The sequence below is a fragment of the Melozone crissalis genome, unplaced genomic scaffold (genome assembly GCF_028551555.1).
Source record: "Melozone crissalis strain CALT ecotype California unplaced genomic scaffold, PUWL_Pcris_2 ptg000042l_1, whole genome shotgun sequence".
In the NCBI taxonomy this organism is placed as follows: Eukaryota; Metazoa; Chordata; class Aves; order Passeriformes; family Passerellidae; genus Melozone; species Melozone crissalis.
Genome location: NW_026535820.1, coordinates 61937891 through 61961146, shown reverse-complemented (window position 1 = coordinate 61961146; position 23256 = coordinate 61937891). Strand labels below are relative to the sequence as shown.

Here is a 23256-nt window from a genome sequence, read left to right as displayed (position 1 = left end):
TTCCATCTGATTAAAACTTCCCACCAAAGGCCCTCAGACTTATGGGGCTTTGATTCTGGCAATGCATTGCAACTCTGGCAGGTAGCCAGCCTTTTATTTTTATCCCTCAGCCTTTGGTCTTTTCTTCATATATTTCTCATCTTGCAGTATTTTTTTCCTCTAGCCACAGAACATATGTAAACAACCAGAATTATTTTTGGAGTACAGAAGCATAACATACTCTATTTCTAGTTCTAACAAGAGATCATATTCTTGCAGATTCTTACTTTTTTTCAATGATTAGTTTTGGGCAAACATTTGTCTGTAAACAGGATACATTTATTAGGTACTTTATGCTGCTGAGAAACAGTCAAGATCCCTTAATATGGCCAAATAAAACTAATACAAATATTAAAATTGGTTTTTTTCTAAATTAGATTACATTTAGACTGTTGACACACACTGCTGACTTTACAAAAATATTATCCAAAGATAATATACTCAACACTATATGCATTGCAAACCTACCTCCAAATCCTAAAAGACAAGTTTACCAGAGTGCTTAGGAACATAGAAAACATGCTAAATTGCTTTCTGAATCTCAAAATGCTGAAGTGCACTCCTAATGCTTCAAGCCTACCTCAATGAAAGGATGTAACATCTACACCATTTGCTTCTTCTTTTTGTTCTTGTGAAACTTAAGAGAACTAAATCTTGATCAGAGCTTTGAAATATTTGTTCACTGATATTTGTAATTGCAGTTAGTAACTCGTGACAGGTTTGTTTTGTCTGAATGTTCATTTTAAGGTTATTGTCACTACTTTTTAATGTCCAGCTGACATATATCCTATCTTAGATTTACTAGAACCAAATTCAAAACTGCCTCTACAGGTGTTCATACTTTATTGACTTCAACTTTCACCTATATCTCCTCTGCAATGTATGCCTTCTAAACATGGTTCTCTTACTGAATCAGCAACTGTCCATTTTAAACCCAAGTAAGTCTACAGTAGATCTGTCAACCAAAATTTCCAAATGTGCTTGCCCTCCCAAATAGCCATCCTGTAAAACTGTGCCACTTGAAGAAATCACTCCTTTTTGAGTGGCTTTGATAAGAAAATTCATGCTGAAGTTTAAAAAAAAATCCTGGCAAACCTTGTGCATTTTACTACTTAGTATGTCCACAACAATCACTAAGTCTGATTGCTTTGACAGCTTTTTAACCCCATCTGCTGACTCCAAGACTCTTTTGTCTTTCCCATCCCAAATTCTGCCACAGAGCCTAACGTTATTGAATGTCAAGATCTTCCACCATCTACTTGGTTACAGTTTTTTCCTTAAAGAATCTAATAACTGTAAGACATTCTACATAATTAGTACATTAATGGATATACGTATTAGCTGTGTTCTTCATACGCTGAAAAAGCATGAAATGCTAGAAATACTCTGAATTAATTCTATATATATTTCCCTCCTTACTTGTCACAGACATACAATGTGTGAATATTTTATGGACACTCTAAACTGTCCTTTGTGTTTTTGCATTTTGCAGTCCCTCTTTTTCAGTCAAATCTGTTGACTCCAGTTGGCGACCTACTTCTTTTATTTCTTTGGACCAATTTCCTGCCAGAGTCATGCAGCCAAAAGGGTAAAAAAAAAGGTCTACAACTGTTCCTTCAGACACACATGTTGCTTGTGGTGCTTACTCTGAATTTGTCAGAAAAAAAATATTGAGGGTAATGTATCAGATGAGAAAGAGAGCACACAACTGCAGATAAGCTTTGATTCTTTGGAGGTATTTTTCCTCACAGCATCTCTAGAAGTACCTTCTTGCTTAGGGTGAGTTTATGACTTGCTTTGACATCCTCACATGATGATGCTCTCAATTGATTAATTTCCTTAAAAACTACAGTTTCAAAAGCTTTCACTCTTTCTGTGAGCATTTCTCATTAGAGAGAAGTAGAGTTGTGATGGATTTTGAAACACCTTTTACTGTGTCCTATATAAGTTAATGAAAACACTATTAATAATGAGCAGACCTTAATTCTTGCTCACATGTGTGCACAGTGGAAAATTTATCCAAGATTTTAGTTCTGCAAGCTGCAGAAAACCTACTGGAGACTCTTGGGATCTTGTTAAAGATCCAAGATATTTTGCTACTTTAGGGAAATCTGAATTCATCAGTTCTGAGTTGCCTCCTTCATCTTTCCCCAACCTGCCATCCATGCAGGTAACAAGCTACAAAAGGCTCACATGACCCTCATATGAGCCCCTTTTATCTTACTCAAAGCATCTTTCATTGGAACTATGTGTCTTGAGCACACGCAGCAGGAAGTGTTTCCCAGCAGCCCAACCAAACAGAGCAACCCAAATTACATCTTGCAGCCAGTCAGAAAACCAAGGTAACTTTTGTGGCAAACTGACTTTTCTTTTTCCTGAAAACATAAAGAACATTCCTGAGCTTCTATTTATGTGTACGACTTTTCAGAATGAACTTCCCACTAAGAATTTCAGTTCATGTTCTATATATTATACATTGGCCAAGTCTGATTAAAAGCTTTCAGCTGCACCTCTATGTACTGAAGCTGTTCCATCTACTGAAATACTGAGATTCTATTTTCTTCCATTACACAAAAGTTCCCAACATTTCCAGTGGCCCAATCATACATAAAATACTCCCTTGAAGGAGCACTGGTAACCACAAATGTCATGAAAAGCAATTTGCCTTATCATTTGCTTGCTGCAGCCATTTATGGGGGGATTCCAGGTACTTGTTCCAGGTACATATCTCAATGAGTCCCTATGGAAATTATCAGTATCCTTGATTGTAATATTTTTACCTCTCATTTTAACATTAAAAAATTCAGTCAAGTCTGCCTGCTTGTCCCCATCTACAAGCTTCTGGCAGCACATAGTCAGTTTAATGACAGTCTTGGTTCTGTTCCAGCAGATTATTTTAAAAAGAACTATTCAGATGAAAAAATCAGCTGTGCTTAAATAGCCACAGAGTCCAACCAGACAATTCGAAGGTTTTGGCTGTTTTTTATCTCTTACAGACCCTTATCAGGCCAATATATACATACACACAGACAATATTAATGGGGAGCTTAGTAATGTGTTTGTGCCTAAGTGTCATGATCTGCTGAACGCATTACAGTAGGTGCATTACAGGGAGTGCATTATTGCTGCTTTGTGTTTCCACAGCCAGGCTTATTCAAGAGACCAAGGAGCTTAACTTAACACTGGTCACCTCAGGTATGCCTTGATGATGTATTTTAAATGTGACTACTTAGAACATAAACAAGGACATGTATATACTTTAATACTTATCAGCAATTTACTGTAAAAGCAGTAAGGTGGCTGATAAACTGCCAATTATCCTTCTCCCATGTGCTACATATTTGTTGGAGATCTTAACAACAGTGCTGGAGAAAGGACATCAAATGATGCTTAGAAATGTGATACACATTTTCATTTCACACTCCATCAGTTTTTACAACTAGAGCTCCATGAAATGTATGAGAATACTTGGCTAACAGCCATATCTACTGAGCTGTAAAATAAGAATCAGATCTCTTTTTAAAAGAGTTTCATTTTTTTTACATGACTAAATCAGATGTTGACCTTTTTCCAAAATATATTGTAAATATATTCTGCACCTCTACCCATCAATTAATTTTGAATCTCTGAATAGTGTTTAGACCTGTTTTAACAGATATGTAATCAATACATATTTTTTTTAGAACAGCTTTGTAAAAAAAATTAAACTAATTCCTCAATTCATTAAACTGAAATATATTGAGTTATATAATTACTGGTGTTTAATCTTTTCAATTCTAGTATGTTCTTTACCCATCTTGCATCTAGAAACAAGAAACAAATGTATTATTGCCTTTGTAGTCAGCAAAGTAAAGCTATGAGCATCAGCAAAAATATATTTTGAATTCAGATTTCAATCTGTCAGAAAAGATTAAAGCTTCATGCATATATAAATGGGAACTATAAAATGATAACAGATACATAGCCTGGAATCATTTTGCTTGAACAGCTGTGGATTTGCCAGTGTAGTAAAGCAGAAAATGTCTTTTACTCACCTCTGTTAAACCAGAAACTTCTCCTTTTGCTAACGGTCTGCTGATGGATGCAGTATGAACTCTGGCATCTGATACTGGCTGCCCCTTCATAAAATGTTTCCCAGCTTCATAAATATTCACTTCTACCATCTTACCCATTAACAGAGGATCCTTTGGCACAAGAACCTTTCAAATAAAATAAAGACATAGTTACTAAATACTGCAAGGAACATTAGAGTCTCTAGTATCCATTCAGAAAACAGATTTTTGATAAACATCAGAGAAAATCCTAAAACTTAAACATTTCCGTCACCAGTGTACACTACAGCCCTGGCACACTTGACCAGTAAGATCTCCAGCCTGCATTCTACAAGAGCTTTGCAGTGTTAGCTCAGCTCTTTTCAACTCCAACTGATTCCTAAAGTCATGTTTTTTGATTGATGAGAAAGTTGGGCCTGAACTGCAGCTTTTGAATCCAGACCCAAACAGTTCCCAAGGACATTTGTACAACACAATTCTAACAGACTGCTGCAAAGCTTCCCATTTTCATCTCTGTCCCATGACACTTTAAAAAAAATAATTCTGAGTCTGTAAAGGCTTCAGGACAGAAAGTATACCCTTTTCTCTCTTTGCACGAGGCTTTATTTTGATTGTGCAGATCCTTTGCAGCTGAGATGCATGATTGACAATGAATGCCTGTAAAAATAGATGACTGCTTCTTGGGTCAGCAACTAATGCCACTCTTTCCTGAATTCGCACAACCATGATATCAGACAGTCCCATTTCACATAAAAGCACTAAACAGATGTTCCTAGGTCATGCATTTAAAAAAAGAAAGAGCCCAAAACACAGGAGCAACATTTTTTGGAATGGAAGAATAAATGGACTTTAAATGGCTCCAAAATAGGTAAGCACTTGAAAAAGAAAGGCGGAATAATTTCTTGATGAAATTACGTTTTTTACACTGTTTACAATGAAAAATTGAATCATGGGGACTTATTTAATAACATTTACTTCAAGCTTATCCACACACAGAATCCTAGAGTGAATCAGGTTGGAAGGGACCTCAGAGGAGTCATCTGATCCAATCTCCATGTTCAAGCAGGGTTATTGTAGAGCACATGGCACAGGATTGCACTCAGGCAGTTCTGGAATTTCTCCAGTGAGGGAGACTCCACACCCTCTGGGCAATTTGTCCCAGTGCATGGTGACCCACACAGCAAAGAAGCTCTTCCTCATGTGCAGCCCCATATTTCTCTTCACAGAGAAAAGCAAGGCACAATTCTTCCCAAGAATATTTCTGGGTTTCCCATTCTCTGAACATCAGAGAAAGAAAACACAATTCTTATCTTATTTGCTGTGCCTCTGTTTGGGCAAAAGTAGAATGCAATATGGAGACTGTTTATCCAAAGTGATGGTGTTTTGTTTCCTTGGCCTATCAGGGCCAAGAGTGTGTGTGTGTCGGGACTGTCAGCTGACAGTCATGAGAATTCTGTGCAGCTGTATGCAGTTGTGTGCAGAGCTGAGTGCTTGGCAGATTCAGTTTAGATGTAATGTAATATAGTATAGTATTAGTATAATAAAATAATTAATTAGCCTTCTGATAAGATGGAGTCAGATGTATCATCATTCTCTCTCCTCTTGTTGGGTTGCCTGCAAATTTGATACTCATGTTCAGGGGGAATTTCCCGAGCATCAGTTTCTGCCCACTGCCTCTTGTCCTACAGCTTGGCACCACTGAGGAATAGCCTGGAAACACCCTCTGACACCTTCCCTTCAGATACTTAGGGACATTGATGAGGTCCCCTCTCAGTTGCCTCTCCTTGAGGCTGAACAGGCCCAGCTTCCTCAGCCTTTCCTCATGAGAGAGGTGCTTCAGTCCCCTGATCATCTTTGCTGTCCTTCACTGGAGCCATTCCAGCAGCCTCTCCAGTGTCTCTCTTGTACTGAGGAGCCCAGAACTGGACCCAGCACTCCAGGTGTGGCCCTACCAGGGCTAAGGAGAGCTTTTCAAAGGAAAAGACCTTATCTTTTTATCTTGATTCTTTGATGCTGAAATGGAAATGCCTTAAAATGGCTTAATTTTTTTAGGACTACATGTGCAGAGGACTTTCAGAGAAAAAAAATCTGTACCACCCACATTTGGAGACCATTTTTTTGCCAAACACTGCCTCTCCATTTTCACCTGTCACTACTGTTGATTGTCCCACTTGGAGGAAATCACCACCAGTGGTTGCCCTTCTTCCCCGAAGGCTCAAGTTGTTCATGACTGTTCATGACTGTAAGCACTTTGAGATCCTAGGATCCTGCTAAGCTTCCTAGGCATCTTCCAAGAAAGGTAGAAATCTTCGCCTTTCAGAGACAGGCAAGCTGAGACTCAGCAAACACAAAGTCAGGATCGCAATGCTCAGAGAGTTACAATGTGACTGGAATACACTTCTTCCCAAGTAACTCATCTTGGGCAAACTTAAATCAAAGGGAAACTAGGTAGCTGAGTATATTCTGGGCTCATGACCTCTGTAAATCTTCCATCTCCTCATGAAAAAGGAACTAAATATAAACCAAACTTCAGAAACATAAACAGGTTAAGTGAAAATAACTGGGAGATAGCGTGAACAACCAAGCATCCAGGCTTGGCACACACTCAGATATTTTTTGAAGTATTTGTCAAGAAAAAACCCTCAATGGTATTTCTAAGAAACCAAGTTAAGCCAGCAGAAACTCACCTTGGCTACGGATCTGGCAAAGCACTCTTTGGTCACTTTAGACTAATCTGTTCAATGTAAACTGTATCACCTAAGCCTTCACAAATGTCAGCTGCAGCTCCCCCACTAAGTCTGTCTGTGCAGCTGTATCGATGTGGGTTTAATAGTAAATTCTTTTAGTACAGATGAGCTCAGTGAAGACAGAATACATTTGATAACTATTTGAGTTAACAGAACACTACACCAAGATTCTGAGCTTCAGCTTAAATAATATATAATATGATATTTAGACTTTAGACTGGTTTTCAATTTACTGCTATTAATCTTAGTTACTAGCATGGATTCTTGTGCTTACCTGGGTGAGCAGTAAGATACCATCCTTATGAAACATAGCACACATAACATTTTAGGGAAAGGAACTGCATTTCGTTAATGGAAAGCATTTCTTCCCTAACAGAATTTAAAATGAGTCCCTCTGTGACTATTTGTATTTTGTGAATTCTTTACCAGTCCCAATCATGAGCTGCATTAGGTGCTGTACAAACACAACACAAAAAATCAACACTTTGTTTCCTGTACATACTGCTTTTCATTTAGTTAATTAACCTTCCATAAAACAACACTGAACAAAAAAGTCCCAAGAAATCTCTTTTTAATCTCCATGTTCCTCAACTCTAACTGATAAGCTACAAAATCAAGGAGCATCAATACATAGGACTTAGACAGAAATTGGATATGCAATAAAAAAAAAGGAGAAAGTGAGGAAAAAATAATTAGCAACCCATATATCTAACAGAAACAGATAGTTCAAGAACAGCCATGTTACTTACTACTAAGGAAAAACAAATAAATAAAATCTGTAACATAACCCCAAACAAGAAGAAAGTACAGCCATCACCTATATTCTCCCCAGGTTCAGAGAAAAAAAACAACTAATGGTAGCAAAAGTAACTTGTAGACAGCTTAGTCCAAGAAAATGGAGATTAAAATCATGATGATTCAGGAAAGCCAATTTTATTGGTCTTAAGCAAGTCATTGGCTTTTTTTCAATTTTGGAAAATTGATGTGTGTGTTTCCTTCCCAGCTCAAAGATAATGTTTTTGTGTGGCAAGAATTTATCTACATGAAGTACACAGAAGAAAATGACAAAAACTAGAAGGAAGGCATGCCATTTAGGGGGACCCACAGAAGCCTGAGAAGTGAACTCACAGAAGCAAAATGAGGCTGAACAAGTCCAAGTGCAAGGTGCGGCAGCCAGGCTGAGGCAATCCCAGACATAGGTACAGACTGGGAAAAGAACTCATGGAGAGTGGGCACTTTCCTGCTGAGAAGGACTTGGGGGTTCTGGCGGATGAGAGGCTGGACATGAGCCAGAAATGTGCACTTGCAGACCAGAAAGCCAATTGTATCCTGTGCTGCATCCAAAGAGGGGTGGCCAGTAGGGCCCCATCCAGCCCAAACCATTGTATGATGCTATGAAACACAATATATCATGTTGGAGTGTTTATCTAAAAAAGTTTCTTGACCCTTCTATTGTTATGATTTTTTTTTTTCAAATTGCATTGCCTGAAACACTTTTCAGAAAGATGTATGCAAACTGTCATGACTCAACTATTCACAAATCAGTGCTTTGGGGACACTGAAATTAAAATTACTGCAATAATTAACAGCTTCTTAAATCATGCTGTACACTCAAACATCCACTGTATATTTCTTAACATAATTTCAGGTAAATTATATTTAAAACACAAAAATAAAACAAAATATCTCATAGAAAAGTCTTGATGGTCACATGTTTCCTGGAAAATGCTTCTTATTTCTTTATTAGATTTTTTTTATCAATACACACTGTATTACTGAGATTATCAGAAAGCAAAGATAAAAGAAAAATATGTTATTTGGTTTATTTAACTGTACCTGCTCATAGAAAGGATTGTGAGCAACGTAGTAATTGGAGTCAAAGGATTCTTCTGTTACCAGAACTCTCTGCCTCTCACCAACCTGGAAAATAGAAGATGAGAGATATCTCAGAAAGCAAAATCAATGAATTATACTGAGAACTTCAGCTACAAACAAATGTCCTTAGCAGAAATAATCAAATTCTCTGAGGAACCTCTGTATCAGCAAGAAAGTGGAGCAGAGAAAACCCTACTTACAAGAGTCTAAAACTGACAGGGTTAAAAGAATGGAGGGATAGAACTGAGGGGCTGTAATGAAAAAAATGAGGAACCTAACAGGAAAATCCAGTTCAGAAATATAAACTGATTTTTATTTATTAAATAGCAAATAAAAATGTAAGATGTGAACAAAGTCCATTACCTTTTCATCCACCTAATGAAAAAATCTGCAATCAATCACCAAAAGGGTGTCTTTTCTTTAAAAGTCACACTTGCAATTTACAGTTCTGGGGCATCTCCTTATTCCCTCTTGGTGAGCTCATTTTGCTGTACTCATGAGATCACACTGATTTCCATGGCAGTGGAGCCAACACTGCATATTACAAAGACTCAAGAAGAAGAGTTTATAACAACTCACAGATCCAACATACTAAAGGCAAAATAAACACTGGTCTGGAAAGAAAAGTGTTTCAATTATACTTCTCAACTTCCAAATGCACTTACACTGTTCAAGGGAAGCACCAATTTTAAAATTAAATTGAAGACTCAAAGACAAATCAGTTGCATTTAAGGACTAAACAGATATGGAACAAAATCTGACTTTCCCCAAAGTTCAATATCTCCCTCTGGTCCTGTCCATTACTGAGTTTATGATGAAGTGTATAGCCTAATGTCTGCAAACCTGGAAGGACATTTAGCTCACATTTTTAGTCTGAGCCCATCTCTACTTTTCCATCTAAATGTGCTCTAGATTATTTCCAAACTATTTGACAAATGCATTTTGCAAATTACAACTGTCTAGCAAGTTAAATTTACCCTGCTTTTATTACTATTCTGAGACTCAAGAAGGTTTCACATTTTACTCCACAGCTTTGATATCCACGAGCAAAGTCACATTCCCCTCCCCTCTCCCTGAAAGATTCCCACCACATCCCTGTGGCAGCTGTTACACACAAGTTTTAAGATCTCCATCATAAGTTCCATGTGAACTCTGCAAGATTCAGAGAGGATAATAATGCTTTGATTCTTTAAGGTACAAGCAGTAAAAGATAAGATTAGGATTTTCTCTTACAGTTAATTGTAGAAAACAGAACTTTAAGAAATAGGAACAGCAATGTCACATCTGCATTACAGTATATACATGTACACACATATGTATACACATGAGATATGTATATAATTCTCCACTTGCTGAAAAGAAAGATTTCACAGAATAACTCTTGCCTTCCCTTCCTTGTGCATTTATCTGGAACATTTCCAAAGTAAACCTTGGAAAGCAAAGGAAACAGCAAGCACCCAGCTCATTTCCCTAAAGGCAGATAGACTTTACTCCCCAGAGCCACAAGTTGTGGGGTACACAGCAGAAGGGGACAAATCCCTTTAAGTCCAAATCCAGTGACAGACCTCTAATAGTAGAAAGTATGTATATTTTTGCATACTTTTAAGAGGTGTTTAAGACTTGTTTATAACACATTTAGAATTTCCATTCTCTGGGAAGTCTGAAACTACAAATAACAACTGATAAAACATACTCAAATTTTAGTAAAAATCCAGTGTAACCACTGGTGGTTTCTTTTATTATTGTTTTCAAGAAAGCAGTCATTTAACTTAAATCCCCAGAGGAGTTTTGCAAAATATGTCAATAAGGCACTTGAGATAACTACTCCAGTAATAAGATTACAGAAAACATTTCCCCTAAACTAAGAGCTTTTGTTACTTCCACAGTATTTGAGACCACAGCTTTTAAAAATCACAGCTCAACATCTGCTGTAGCACTGAAGTGCTCAAGTCTCAGATGTCCTGCAATATTATGAAAAAGAGGAGGACAGAATGTTAGATAAGCAACATTCACCCTTGGGCAAACATGCTACCACTGAAAAGCACGAAGGCCAATCACCAAGTCATGTCTTCACATCCTGTTTATTATTTACCGACACCAAAACTTAGCAAAACTGGCTCAGAGAAATATTGGGTCTGTAACTCATTTCTCAGTTGTCTCATGGTTCCCTGGCTCTCTCTGGTCATAACAGTCTGCCTTCATCATGGCCATGAACCCTGCCTGTGAGGCAGACTATGCTACATGTGTTATCTTCATATTCTGAGATGACAGAATAGTAAGCATATTATGCAGAAGAAAAAAATTAAAAAATCAGAGGGAAGAAGAAAAGAACACCTGTGTTAGATCATTTGATATAAGTTGTGGTTTCTTCAGAGAGATGTTGCCAGTTTTTCTCAGCTTTGCTTCCAGAAGCCAAAAGAGGTCAGGTCTCCATGTCTCAGTGGGCCAGAGGGAGAGATTCTGGGCTCAGAATTTCTTGGGAATGGGAAGAAATCAGGGAGGATTTCTGATCCTAAATTCATAATATAGGATCAGAACGGTGGCATTTAAATTGAATACCAGAAGCTCAGAGGAGCAAAACAGCCTATCCCAATTTACAGCACACGCATACAGATAGACAGACAGACACACAGAAAACTAACATGGTGCACTGTAAGGAATGAAAAGTAAACCCAGTAATTGTCCACTTGCTAAAGTTATGGATCTGTAGCCTTGGCCAAGGCTGAGCTCCAAGAGAGATCCAATACTCAGCTATTTGCAGACTCCTTTGCCATAACAACAGAGGAGGAAAATTCCATTTAATGAGTTAGGCCATTGCGTATTCATGATCTACAAGAGTAATTGGCTACATGCATTTGTAAGACAGAAAATTACTATCTATCCTGCATCCAAGTATAATTAAGAAGAAATGTAAGTACGTAGAACGCAGCTTTGGTATTGAAATTTGTTCAAAAAGTGGAATATGTCATCATTTCTGCAATTATTCCCCTGGGATCTCTAAGTGCCTAAGTTTCACCTCTCACAGAATTTAAATATGCAGAAACCAGACATGATATCTAATAACAGTCATAATTATAATAACTTTGATGATTTTTTTTTCAGACATGTAGCAGCAGAAGTAGTTCAGTATCTTATTTTTATTCTTATTCTTTCATCTGCTTCCATAGGTACACATGAGTTCCAGCTCTCAGGGAACTACAATTCTGCCAAAGCATCTGGAACTGAGGCAACTCAGCCCTGGCATCTCAATTTGGAAAGGTTTCCTACAGAAGCAATATTTTTTACTTTATGGCTGACATTATGAAAATATTTATGAATGATAGCAAAAAAACCCCTTGTCCAGCAATCTCCCCCATGCCAAATTGGGCTGGTCACATAATTTCCTCAAGGGCAATTTGCTTTCACCAAAAACCATGCAACAATTGCTGCTGATCACTTCCTGCACTGCAACAGTTACCAGGAAGTTTGTAAATCTCAGAGTTAATAATCAAATAATTTAGGAACTTTTATTTCATTTTCGTTTATCCTACAGGAAATTCTGACATGATAATTCTTTAACTCAGTTTTTCCTTCACCGGAAACCATGAAAAGCAGGTTTTCCAGCTGGCTGATTTTATAGAATGAATGAATAGCAAGAAATGTCCAAAATCCTTCTTGGCTGCAGTCAAATTAAGTTTCTCTTTTAAACCAAAACTGACTGAATCACATAAAACACAAGACTGATTTTTAAACTCTGCAACAGTTTGGGTGCCAAGGACTGTCCCTTTTTACATGCTTTGATAGAATATTGCTACATAACGTCAGCAGTGGTGCCTGCTGTGATTACACTCAGGTAATGTATACCCCCCTGATTTTTTTTTTCCCCATCAATGAAGACTATGATTGCACAGTTTGGATTTGTTACTTACTAAAGCCAGAGCATGTGGAACATGATATTTTTCAATGTTTCCTTATTGTTCTTTTACCTGTATTTTATCAGCTTTGTTTTTTAAGAGCTGCTGATTGGCTAAAAATATATAAATTAATAACCACTGTACTTCTATAATTCTCCCATAGAAGCACACTGCCCATGCAGCAACTCCACTGATTTAGAGACAGTGGCCAAACCCTTCCTCAGACTAAGTTCAATTCATAGTAAAATTGGTAAGCATGTCTCCATTTCTCTTGAAGGAGCCTGACTTGGATTCTGACCCAAATCATCATGGAACATACTCAGTATAAGGCTTGGAAGCCACATAAAAATGTGCTTTCCTGTATTTGTTATTTAAATATGTCACAAAGCAAGCAAGAAAAAATACACACCATCACAATTTATGTGTGTGCATATTCTAGCAGATTATTCTGATGTATAGAATATTTCTAGTAAACATATTTGACCTTTATTAAGTATAACAAATTTTAGGCAAAAGCAATGTAGATAGTTTCTTCTACATCAGTTTTGGTTTAGTTCTCTCCTGATTTTTCAGTTGCGGTCTAATTATTTTGAATACATTTTAGTAATTATGCAGACTATGTATTCTTCACTATAAAGCAGAAATGAACTGCTGGACCTATTTTTTAAAAAATCACATGAATCCGTCTGTAAATAGAAGCCAAATTTCTTGAAAATTATAATCAAGCATTCTCTAGGTCTTCTGTTTACATATTGTATGGGTGCTCTCCACCTGATAAAGAAGTCAAAGTATGCCACTACCTCCCAGGAAAAGCAACAAAGTTTGTAGAAACTTATGACATGGTCCTGTTTTGATGATATCAAAACACATCTGTTTTCAAAATCTCCTTTGTACTGCTTTGTTCTGCTATGCAGCACTGCTCCTCAAAAATTTAGAATGTATACATCTTTCCCTTTCTGAAGGTAATCTTGGAGACAAAGCATGGACTTGTCTCAGAGCTTTTAGACAAAGTTGTTTGGGATTCAAATGTGGATATTGAAAAGCAGTAACATGAAAATAGTTCAGCTCCTGAGCATGACAATTTTTATGCCGGGATAAATATACTTTTCTAGCACATAGCACAGACAGCTGCCACTTCACTAAGGCTCATGTTACAACGGCTGTCCAATTCCAGATGGGTATATGCCTCCTTCTTATTATGTTATGTTCAGTGCATAACCCTGCACAGAACTACAGCAACAGAGTGACATAAATATTTTGAGTTCCATATCTTTTGCATCATACAAAAATCAGTCAGATTAATCTTTACAGCATATGTCTGGCTCATGTCTTACCTGGGGACGGAAACATAGAACCTGAGCACTTCAGTGCTGCAGAGTAAGCAGCTGAATACACGGATTTCATGTATCCCTACCTCTTCCTCCCAAACCTAGACAATGCTGTCTCAGTCCTACAATGCCTCTAATTGGCAACAAAAGCAAAATTCTCAGTGTTTTTCCTGTACTTATATTGCTCAGGTTTTTTTCAGCTTTGGAAACAGCATTGGGTGCTAGTTTTCATATACAGGAAAGTATTCAGCTCTTAACTAATGAACTCCGGAAACCCAAGTGAAAAGCAGACAATGCTCAGCAAGGTGTCTCATTACACCGTCAACCAATACAGCTGACTTTGTTAAATCATCATTATTGAACTGCCCTTCTTTAAACAAAGCTGCAGAATTTAATTTTTTTTAAGATTGCATAAAAAGTATAATTTATGAAATAATATCTAGGAAAATGGCTTTTTAAAATTTTGTTTTAGGCACACTTCTTCAGCCACATGGCTCTTTCCACAGCATCATTCAAAATTCAGAATGGACACAGGCAACAGATGCCCACAGAAAAAAACTCTTTCAACCATTTTCCAGGCTGGCTTGAGGCAGTGCAAGCTGGAAGGAAGGATTAGGTATAAATTAAAAGACAGCCAGCTCTAATAGTACACAATCAGCATAACAAAAAAGTGCTTTAGACCTTCGGCAGCAGGCACTGCAGCTCATTAACAGCAAGTGAACACCTTCTCTTTGGTCCCCTTATGAATTTGTTGGCATAGTTATGGGGGAGGGAAAAGGTGGGGAGAGAAGGAGGTGAGAGATAGAAGTAGACTGCTTCTGCTTTCTTGGCCCACTGCTCACGCTTCAGGGTAAATAGATCCTTTCTATTACTGTGCACCTGCATCTGACTGCTTCATTTTGATTTGGTCTCCTGCTGGGAAAATGTAGCTTCTCCCAGCACATACAAACCCTGCCATGCAGCTTAGATGAAAATTATATTCAGAGATGTGAGCGGTGACCTAAAAATGACAACTGGTCCTCAAAATATCTGATTCCTTTTAAATTCTGTAAGCTTGCATTTTGCTTGTCTCTCCTTTTCATTGCCTCGAAAAGAGGTAATAGAAGTAGAATGTTGACAACTCTGTCATATTACATTTCCAAATTTCATTGACTGTGTACAATATTACAAAAGGAAAATAAGTTTTCTGAAATGGGAGATACATATTGCCCCTGAAAGCAGTCTCTCTCAATGGATCTTTCTGTTGTAACATCAGCCTCAGCAGAAAAAGGATGAGGTGTCAGAAACGGGCTCTTTTCTGGCTTTTCTCATTGCTAAGACGCTGTTTTGTTGAGCGCTCTGAAACACTGTTTCCACACTGTTTCCACGTGCAAAATCCAATTCTGACTGTTACACAAAGGAGTGACCACAGAGCTGGGGAAGTTGCTACCGCAATATAAAATTATGCAAAACTGGTATTTGAATCTATGAGGTAGCATCAGCAGTCAAGCAACTGCCTTAATGTAATACAGGCAAAAGCCTCTCCCTCCTTCTCTTTTTCAAATGATCTAACAAACCTGATAAAACTGTTGCAAATATCTACAGAAAAATTCTAAATAAAAAATAATCTCAAGATAGGAACAACAAACATCTAAGAAGGTAAAATATGTTTAAGGTCTTCCTTACATACCCCTAACATTTCACAAATAAAACAAAAAATCTAGACAATGAGTCTACCCTTAAGAAAACTTGACATTAAAAATAAAAGTATGGGAAAGCACTGTCAATGCTGATTTTATAGAATGGAAGATGGCCTTTAGGAGAATCTTTTCATTTTCAACTTCCAGCCAATTTGGCAATCAGATGGATTATAGTGGCATGAGTAAACAAATATATGGGTTCTTTAAATTTTATTGTGCTTTTTTTCTAATAACAAGCTAAGCCTGTAGTGAAACAAGGCAACCAAGCTTAAAAGAATGATGGTCTTTGTTAGGAAAGGCCATCCTTATGCTTCTTCTGTGAAATTATTTAGAATTATTTAGATTGGGTGTTTTTGCTGGAAGCAGTTCCTTAAGACATACTGTGCATTTCCAAGTGATTTAAGGACAATATGAAGTGGTAGTTGCTAAGGCAACAATGTGCAATTCCTGTTTCGGTGATCTCTCTTAACAGCTGCATAAGCCCAGGCAAGTATCAGTTATATGAGAATTTATAAATCAGCTTGGTAAATACCCTATCAAATAACTTCTGCAGGAACTGCTTTAGGAACTCACAATACTGAACTGTTTACTCAGACCAAAGTCTTGTCTGCACTACGGAAACAGAAGTGCTCAGCAATGGCTCTGTCAGGAGGGTGCTGATGTAGCACAGAGCAATGCAGGGCTGTGTTCAGCACCAGCAGCTGTGGAAGAGAATTGCCAGGAATAATAAGGAATAATAATTGCCAGGAATAATAAAAGGCCCCAATGTAAGCTCCACTTCAGTAAATCGCAGGCCGAACCACAGGTCGCTTCCTCACAGACAATACAAAGAAGGCAAAATTTAGGAACAGATGAAAATTCTGGATTTGAGAACACAGATGACAAAGTGAACACAGCACTGATACAAATCAACACTCAGTTTTGTCTCTCCTGACATGATGCTGGGATCCCTCCAGTAAGATTGGGTGCTCCTGGAATTCATCTGATATTTTTTAGTCAAATACACTAAAAGTGCGGTCTGATATTTTTTAATCCAATACACCAAAAAAGATTGCAAAAAAAAAGGTCTGACTTCTCTCCAAAACATGACTACAATTTTTCTGCTCATCCTACAACTGAGGCCAATGTTCTCTGTTCATCTCATCTGAGAAGAAAGGGACAGCAGATGGGATGAAATAGAAAAAAAAAAAAAGGTTCAAAATGACCCTGTTTGCAAAGCCAAATCCAACTCTCCCCCAAAATCTACTAAAACCTCTCTTAATATATTTAACAGCACACAAAATACATAAAGTACCATTGTGAGTTAATTAACTTAGAATACAAAATGGTGGCACTAGCTGAGAGTTAAAAAAGGGCATAAATATGTATCAGCCTTCTTTTCAAAAGAATATAAAAACTCCTCCTGCCTACACGAATCACAGGCTTCTAAAAAAAGCATCCGAACATCATCAGAACCTGCTAATGTTAATGAGGATAGGATAATGATATTATTTTCTTTTGTTTTGAAGGTAGACACTATATGATCAAAAATTACACACTTCAGGGGGTTTCTTCAGTCTGAGGCAAGGTAAGACCCTAGAACTGCTGACACTTCTAGCGGCATAATGCTGAATGACAAATAACATCAAGGGCTCACAGAGGGACCAAAGTGAATGAGTCATTAAATAATGATAAATGTAGTGTGACTTTACATTGTTTAGAATTTAATAGCAACTACTCTCAAACTAGATGGGATGCGTTTTACTATTTTTAAACTGTATGCCAATTATTTGCATCTAAAAAAGGTAAGCAAAAGAAACAACTCTTCATTAGAATATTAGAATGATAATTCTGACCAATTCTTTATTATCCATTCAAAGAAATGAAAATAAATCAGTTCAAGAAAACTGTAAGATAAATCACTTCTGTTCTAAAACAAAAAGAGAGAAATTACTACTATGGACTAAATATCTTTCTAATGTTTTCTACATAACTTACTCAGTTCTCAAGGCTAAGCATAAAGTTAGCACAGAACCTCATCTGGGTGCTGTTGTGTACACTCATAACCTTTTGCGTTATACCAGAACAAATATTTCCGATTAAAGGCTTGACTCCTGAGTAAATTCTCTTAAATATCTACTCCACTGTGTGCCATCTTCTCTTTAAAAAAGCCTTTACATAGCTCAGACAGTAAGAAGTACTTTAAAATTGGAAAACACTACAAGTTTCTACAGCCCTCCAAATTAGAAGCAACACCCTTTGCTGTATTTGGATTTTAATACATCAGAAAGAGGAACCAGCTGTACAATTTAATTGCAAGAAAAATCAATTATTGCCATAGGTCAACAAGAAACACGCTAGAATTTCTAAACCCAGCTGTTATGATCACATTATAAACTTTTTAAATAAAAAAACATCACAGCTGATGTTAAATATTTTGTCTGTAGCTCTGTGCACATCACATCACTAATCAGAGTATTGTGCTCTCACGTAGCAGGTTTCCAATTCCACACCAAGTGCAAGTGTACTGGCTATTTTATCAATTAAGCCAACAGAATGGTTTGGACATACACATTAAACAATACAATACCTAGACAGGCCTGAAACTTCTTTTTATATATATTTATATATATATATATATAAATATATATATATATATAAAGTCTTTGCTAACAGGAGAGAACTAGGAAAAAGAATGATCAGCAATTGTGTGACACATCTTTTTAACCCTCTGTGTGGGTATGACAAGAGGGGTGGTTTAAGTATACATGAAAATGGGGATTCAGAGGGAGATTTACAGATTGTTCAGCAGTCTTGGAAACTCAGGGAAGGAGTGGCCCTGCCTATCTTTAGGATTTTTGCAGACCATCCAAAAAGGAGGTTGACAGCTGTGAAACAGGGCCTGAAGAACAGAGGATGTTCTTATGCCTCTGTGAAAAAAGCCTGCAAATACAAGTAGAAATGTGCCATGTAAATTTAACAATTCTCCAAGGAAAAAAATATTTTGAATTTCTATTTATGCTCCTTCACTTTTGTAAGTAATCTCCCATTAATCAGAGTCAAAACGCAGCAGAAAATCAGAGGCACAGGAAACAAATCACCATTCATTAAAAGAAATGTATTAATGAATGTGACACACTGGGCAAAAATCACTGTTGTATTCCCACAATTACTGTAAATGCTATAGTCTAATGTTCTCAAAGTCTAACTTATGAAGATATCAAAATTATGCAGAAATACTTGTAAGAAAAGTTCACACAGTTGTTTTTGCTGTTACCTTTGCTCAACCTTGGATCACATCAGAAGGACAGTACCATGCAGCATTTTATTATCCTGTCCTGCTCTTGTTCTTCTTCTGTGTTTCCACCTTTCAGAGTATTATTTTACCCATGCTTGACTAGAATGAAAAAACTGAGTAAGACTAAACAATGTTCCCACTCCTCAGAAGAAGTGCAGACTAAGAACTCAAGAGCAGCAAGATTTCTCCTGGCTTCTTCCCTCTTGCCTACATCTTACTGATTTGCCCAACACATAGTTTTATTAGGCTTTTCTACCATGTCTGGCCTAAGAAAATTGCTCTTTTTATTTTCCCTGAAATTTGTTCTGCTCCTGAAGGGACTCTATGAACCTGTCTCATGCATGCAAGAAGAAATGCAAACCATTGTTTCCATTTCCTCCATGTCCAGATGCTCCAAACATGGAGAAAGAAAAGAGACACCCCCATGAAAAATATGAAGCTTACTGTTTTCCACTTTAAGATCTACTCCCCTTTCAGCTCTTACACCTATTGTACACCAGTAAAGGCAACAAAACCATAAGCTGCCAGATTCCAAAGGCAAAAGGCTAGTAATTAACTTGAAATTGCCTTTTAAACAACTGAGATGGGGCACAAAATGAGCCAGGCCTAGGTCTTTTTAGTCCCTCTTACACTTTAACAGCCAGCTATTGAATTCTCCAAAATGACTTCTGCATCAGAATCAGCCTTGCATGGTCTGTATCTTACTTCTATGTGAGAAGCAGCAAGAAGAGTACAAGCTACTTTCCATCAGGTGATCATATAAAACAGGTATGTAGGACAAAAGAAAAGAATGATATTTACATTTTACACTGTTTCATGAAATTATGAAGACAAAGTTGCCTGGCAACTGTAGCTGGGTTCCTCAACTACACTGGTGAAGAGGTCTCTGCTGATGGAAGTCTCATATTGCACAATCAAAAAAATATTATCAAGAGCACCAGCATGGTGTCTGGAGTATTATTATAGCACACTATAATAAGAAAGAAATGAGAATGAAGCTACCTGTCCAAAAATAAGAAGGCTCCTGGTTAAAAAAAAGTAAAAACCAGCATTGTTCCTTTCTCCTAAGAATATTGGTAGAAATGGCAGCACAATTCATCACACTAAAAAATGACATAACTTCACATAAACTGATCACTTTGATCAGTTCTAGCTAGCATAACATCTTTTGCCAGTATCTCCTGCATCCAAGTGACTCTCCACACATTTGCACTTTCATCCTACAGTTTTTCCTAGCTAATATGTCAGACTATACAAACACCTCAGGGTCACACAGGTTTGTCAAGCTCTAGAATCGTGACAGGGATTCCAGTAAAGAAGGGGATTGGTGAATGAAAACTGGTGGAAACTGCTGGAAAAATGGTGACAACAGAACTCAGAGGCATTGCACTGGTTTTGCAGAATGAAAGGGCAATTTTTGTCCAAAGAGAAACTCCACTCAACCTTCAAATCTACATTTTAACTGAGAATATCAGCAGCTTCATTATTAACATGATGTTGGGCATGCCCTTATATTGCTTTTTAATTTTCAATATAATAAATTAAAACAACTTACTATGTAAAACTGCCATTTTACATAGTGGATTTTGCTATTCCATCATGTTTGAAAGCCAGTAGAGAGAATGGAGCCTTTGCTATATTTTTTAAGGAATACTGTTAAACTCTGAAGAATGCTTTTGATAAAGGAAATATTTGCCCTTTCATTTGTTCTGTATAATCAAGGACAGAATTTCTTCAGGTAGTATGAGATAACTGGTCACATTTGTATCAGAAGAACTTTGAAAATACATCTTTCAACTTCTGTCATAAAAACTCTGACCACGTAATAAATTTGCCAAATGTTTTTCCAAATAAATATCTTTAAGCTGTAATGCAGTGAGATAAGCCAGAGTGTGTGCCACAAGTGACCTGATGGTCCTTCTAAAGGCAAGAAAAAAGAAGCTCCTAAAACCAGAATTCATTCTAGGTTTGTCCCAGGTAATTTCCTTTTATGAAGGCCAGATGGCAAGGCAGGAAATAGGAAGGCTCATGACTGCTAGCACCCAGCAATCCTCACGCAACAGAAGCCTGATGCTGGTGAAGCCCAGCATTTATGAATGACATTAACAAATGGGATTGATTAAAAGAAAACAAGGACTTCATACAGAGGCAGGGAAGATGAGGGGTCTTGGTAAGTCAGGCAATAATTTTTCTCTCATATAAAGAGTCCATTGCTAAGAAAGGGCCTAACTCACAGGTTTACCTTTATTGGTTATAATTGCACACAGCTGATATTCCCTCTGCTCCAGGGTTGAAGAAGAGGTAATGCCTCACTTTCTAGGAAATTATTCATGACCCAGCTTCAGTGAAGAAGAGGTTAGCCTCTCAGAGAGGTTGAGATGAGTTATATGATCCAAACTCAAGAGAGCATGAAATAAATGCAGAACCTGGGAGAGAGGATATGCCATTTCATTTACACAAAGAGAAAAGAGATTGAATGAGGAAAGAAGTCGGCAACAGAAAATCTGTTTATGAAGGAAGCAGATCAAGTAGAACAGAGTATCTGGAAGGGCTTTTTGCAAAACACAGATCAAATAGCATTATCTGCTCATACTTCAGGCTTCGCATGCATCGAGTATAAATTATTGCATGGAAGAGAACATGCTTTCAGAATCTGTTTATTGAAGAGAGTCAGGCAAAGAGTTTGCTGCACAGCTCTCAGAAAGAATCAGCTTTAGGCCTTGTCACATCAATGATTTATAGGGTGACACTAGGGAAATCAATTAAGCTCTCTACGCGCCCCAGTTTTCCCATCTGTAAAATAGGGGCAAGCTGTTATTCAAGGAGAGTGCATTTCCATTTTACAGCCTTCCTTCTTGTGTTTGGGTATTTGTTATTTTGTTAATTTTTATGTATTGGTCTAATGTGGATGTGTTTTTATTTTAGCATTAGAATATACCTGCTCTTGTTTCATTTTAACTGTTTTGGATTTATATAAATTCATCCTATAATTTTAGCAGCAAGATCAAAAATATGGCATACAATGTGAAGGAAACACCTACTTTTCCTAGAACACACATCTTTCAGGAAACTATTAAAGAAATCTCATGGTAGGCATGAATGGAAAATCCAAAGATAAGGAAGTCAGGCAAATGTGGGAAACTTCTATTTATTTTCACTTTAAATTGTTTAACAGTTCTGCAGCATTTCAGCACTTCAACATCTAGTAATTCTTTGAAAAAAACTGCATAGAAAAAATAATTGACAAAATACAGTCTAATCCTCAGGCATCTTGAAAAAAAAATGACATGGTTGTCCTTGGGCTTCTTGTTTCATAAATTTTCTTTGTTTGTTCTCAGGTATGCACAGAGTAAGAAATTCACCATTCAGAAGGAAAATCTAAATAAATACCTTGCTGAGGTTTTAGACTGGAAAAGGAAACTCAGTCCAGGGCACTGGTAGCCTTTCTGTTCCTACAGATAGAATTAAAATACACCAGTCACAGTTGCCTTCATTTTTATACTATTCCACATTGCTTAAAAATGGGCTGAAGAATAGAAAAAAAAGCAAAGTAGTTCAAAAGCACAGAGATCTAATTATTTATGAATAACTGTCAGGAGGGCTTATATCTATACAATGCTTTTGCCACAACTAGCAAATTTACCCTTTTCCTGTCGAGGTCATAATACATTCAACTTATTAAGTGGCAAGAAAACAACTAAGAAAATGTTTTAAAATATAGTTTCTGTTTCAGTATGAAATGCTGCAGTCTCCTCTTAGGAGGAGGGAGGCCAGTGCAAATGTGATTGGCAGATACAGTAACAAGGATTTTTTTTCTGTCCCTGCCACCTGAGCCCTCTGTTACACCGTGACTTGCATGAAGGATAAGCATATAACTGTGAGGCCATCAAAATCTGACTCCAGCCCTGCCATGGTTTTGAAATTCTCCAGCAGACAGCAAAATTTCAACAACCAGGTTCTTCAATTATAGGAGGACTGGGAGATTAATTAAATGTGTTTAGATATTTGTCTTGCCATTGCAAATATAATCTTCTTACTCAAGACATACCAGCTGCCTTGGGCATTAGAAAGAGAATTATTATTCTGCTATGCACAGAATGGTGTACAGGACATTGGCTGAAAATAAAGAGAAATTATGGTAAAGCAAACACCAGTTTGTGGTTACATTGAATCCTTGGCAAATGGCAAATGACTCTGAACTGGCAAATCCTTTTATCATTGCAGTTTTTACAGTAATCTCAAATCTCTCCTTTATCTGCTTGTTTTTTGGCTTGTTTAACACAGAGACTGATGATCAGTGAAGCAAAAGATTTAGTTTAAAGGTGTCAGCTAATATCTACCACAGAGCTGCCATTACTCTTCAAAC

At 37.2% G+C, this 23256-nt stretch overlaps 1 protein-coding gene across 1 annotated transcript in view; it reads right to left on the bottom strand.

The window, feature by feature from the left end:
- CDKAL1 (CDK5 regulatory subunit associated protein 1 like 1) overlaps nucleotides 1-23256 on the bottom strand; it is a 377883-nt gene that overhangs the window by 19018 nt on the left and 335609 nt on the right. The window contains exons 14-15 of the mRNA XM_054284911.1: nucleotides 8675-8758; nucleotides 4074-4238 (exon numbers count right to left, since the gene is read on the bottom strand). Of these exons, the coding sequence (XP_054140886.1) occupies nucleotides 4074-4238; nucleotides 8675-8758 (249 nt within the window). The remainder of the gene's footprint in view (nucleotides 1-4073; nucleotides 4239-8674; nucleotides 8759-23256) is intronic.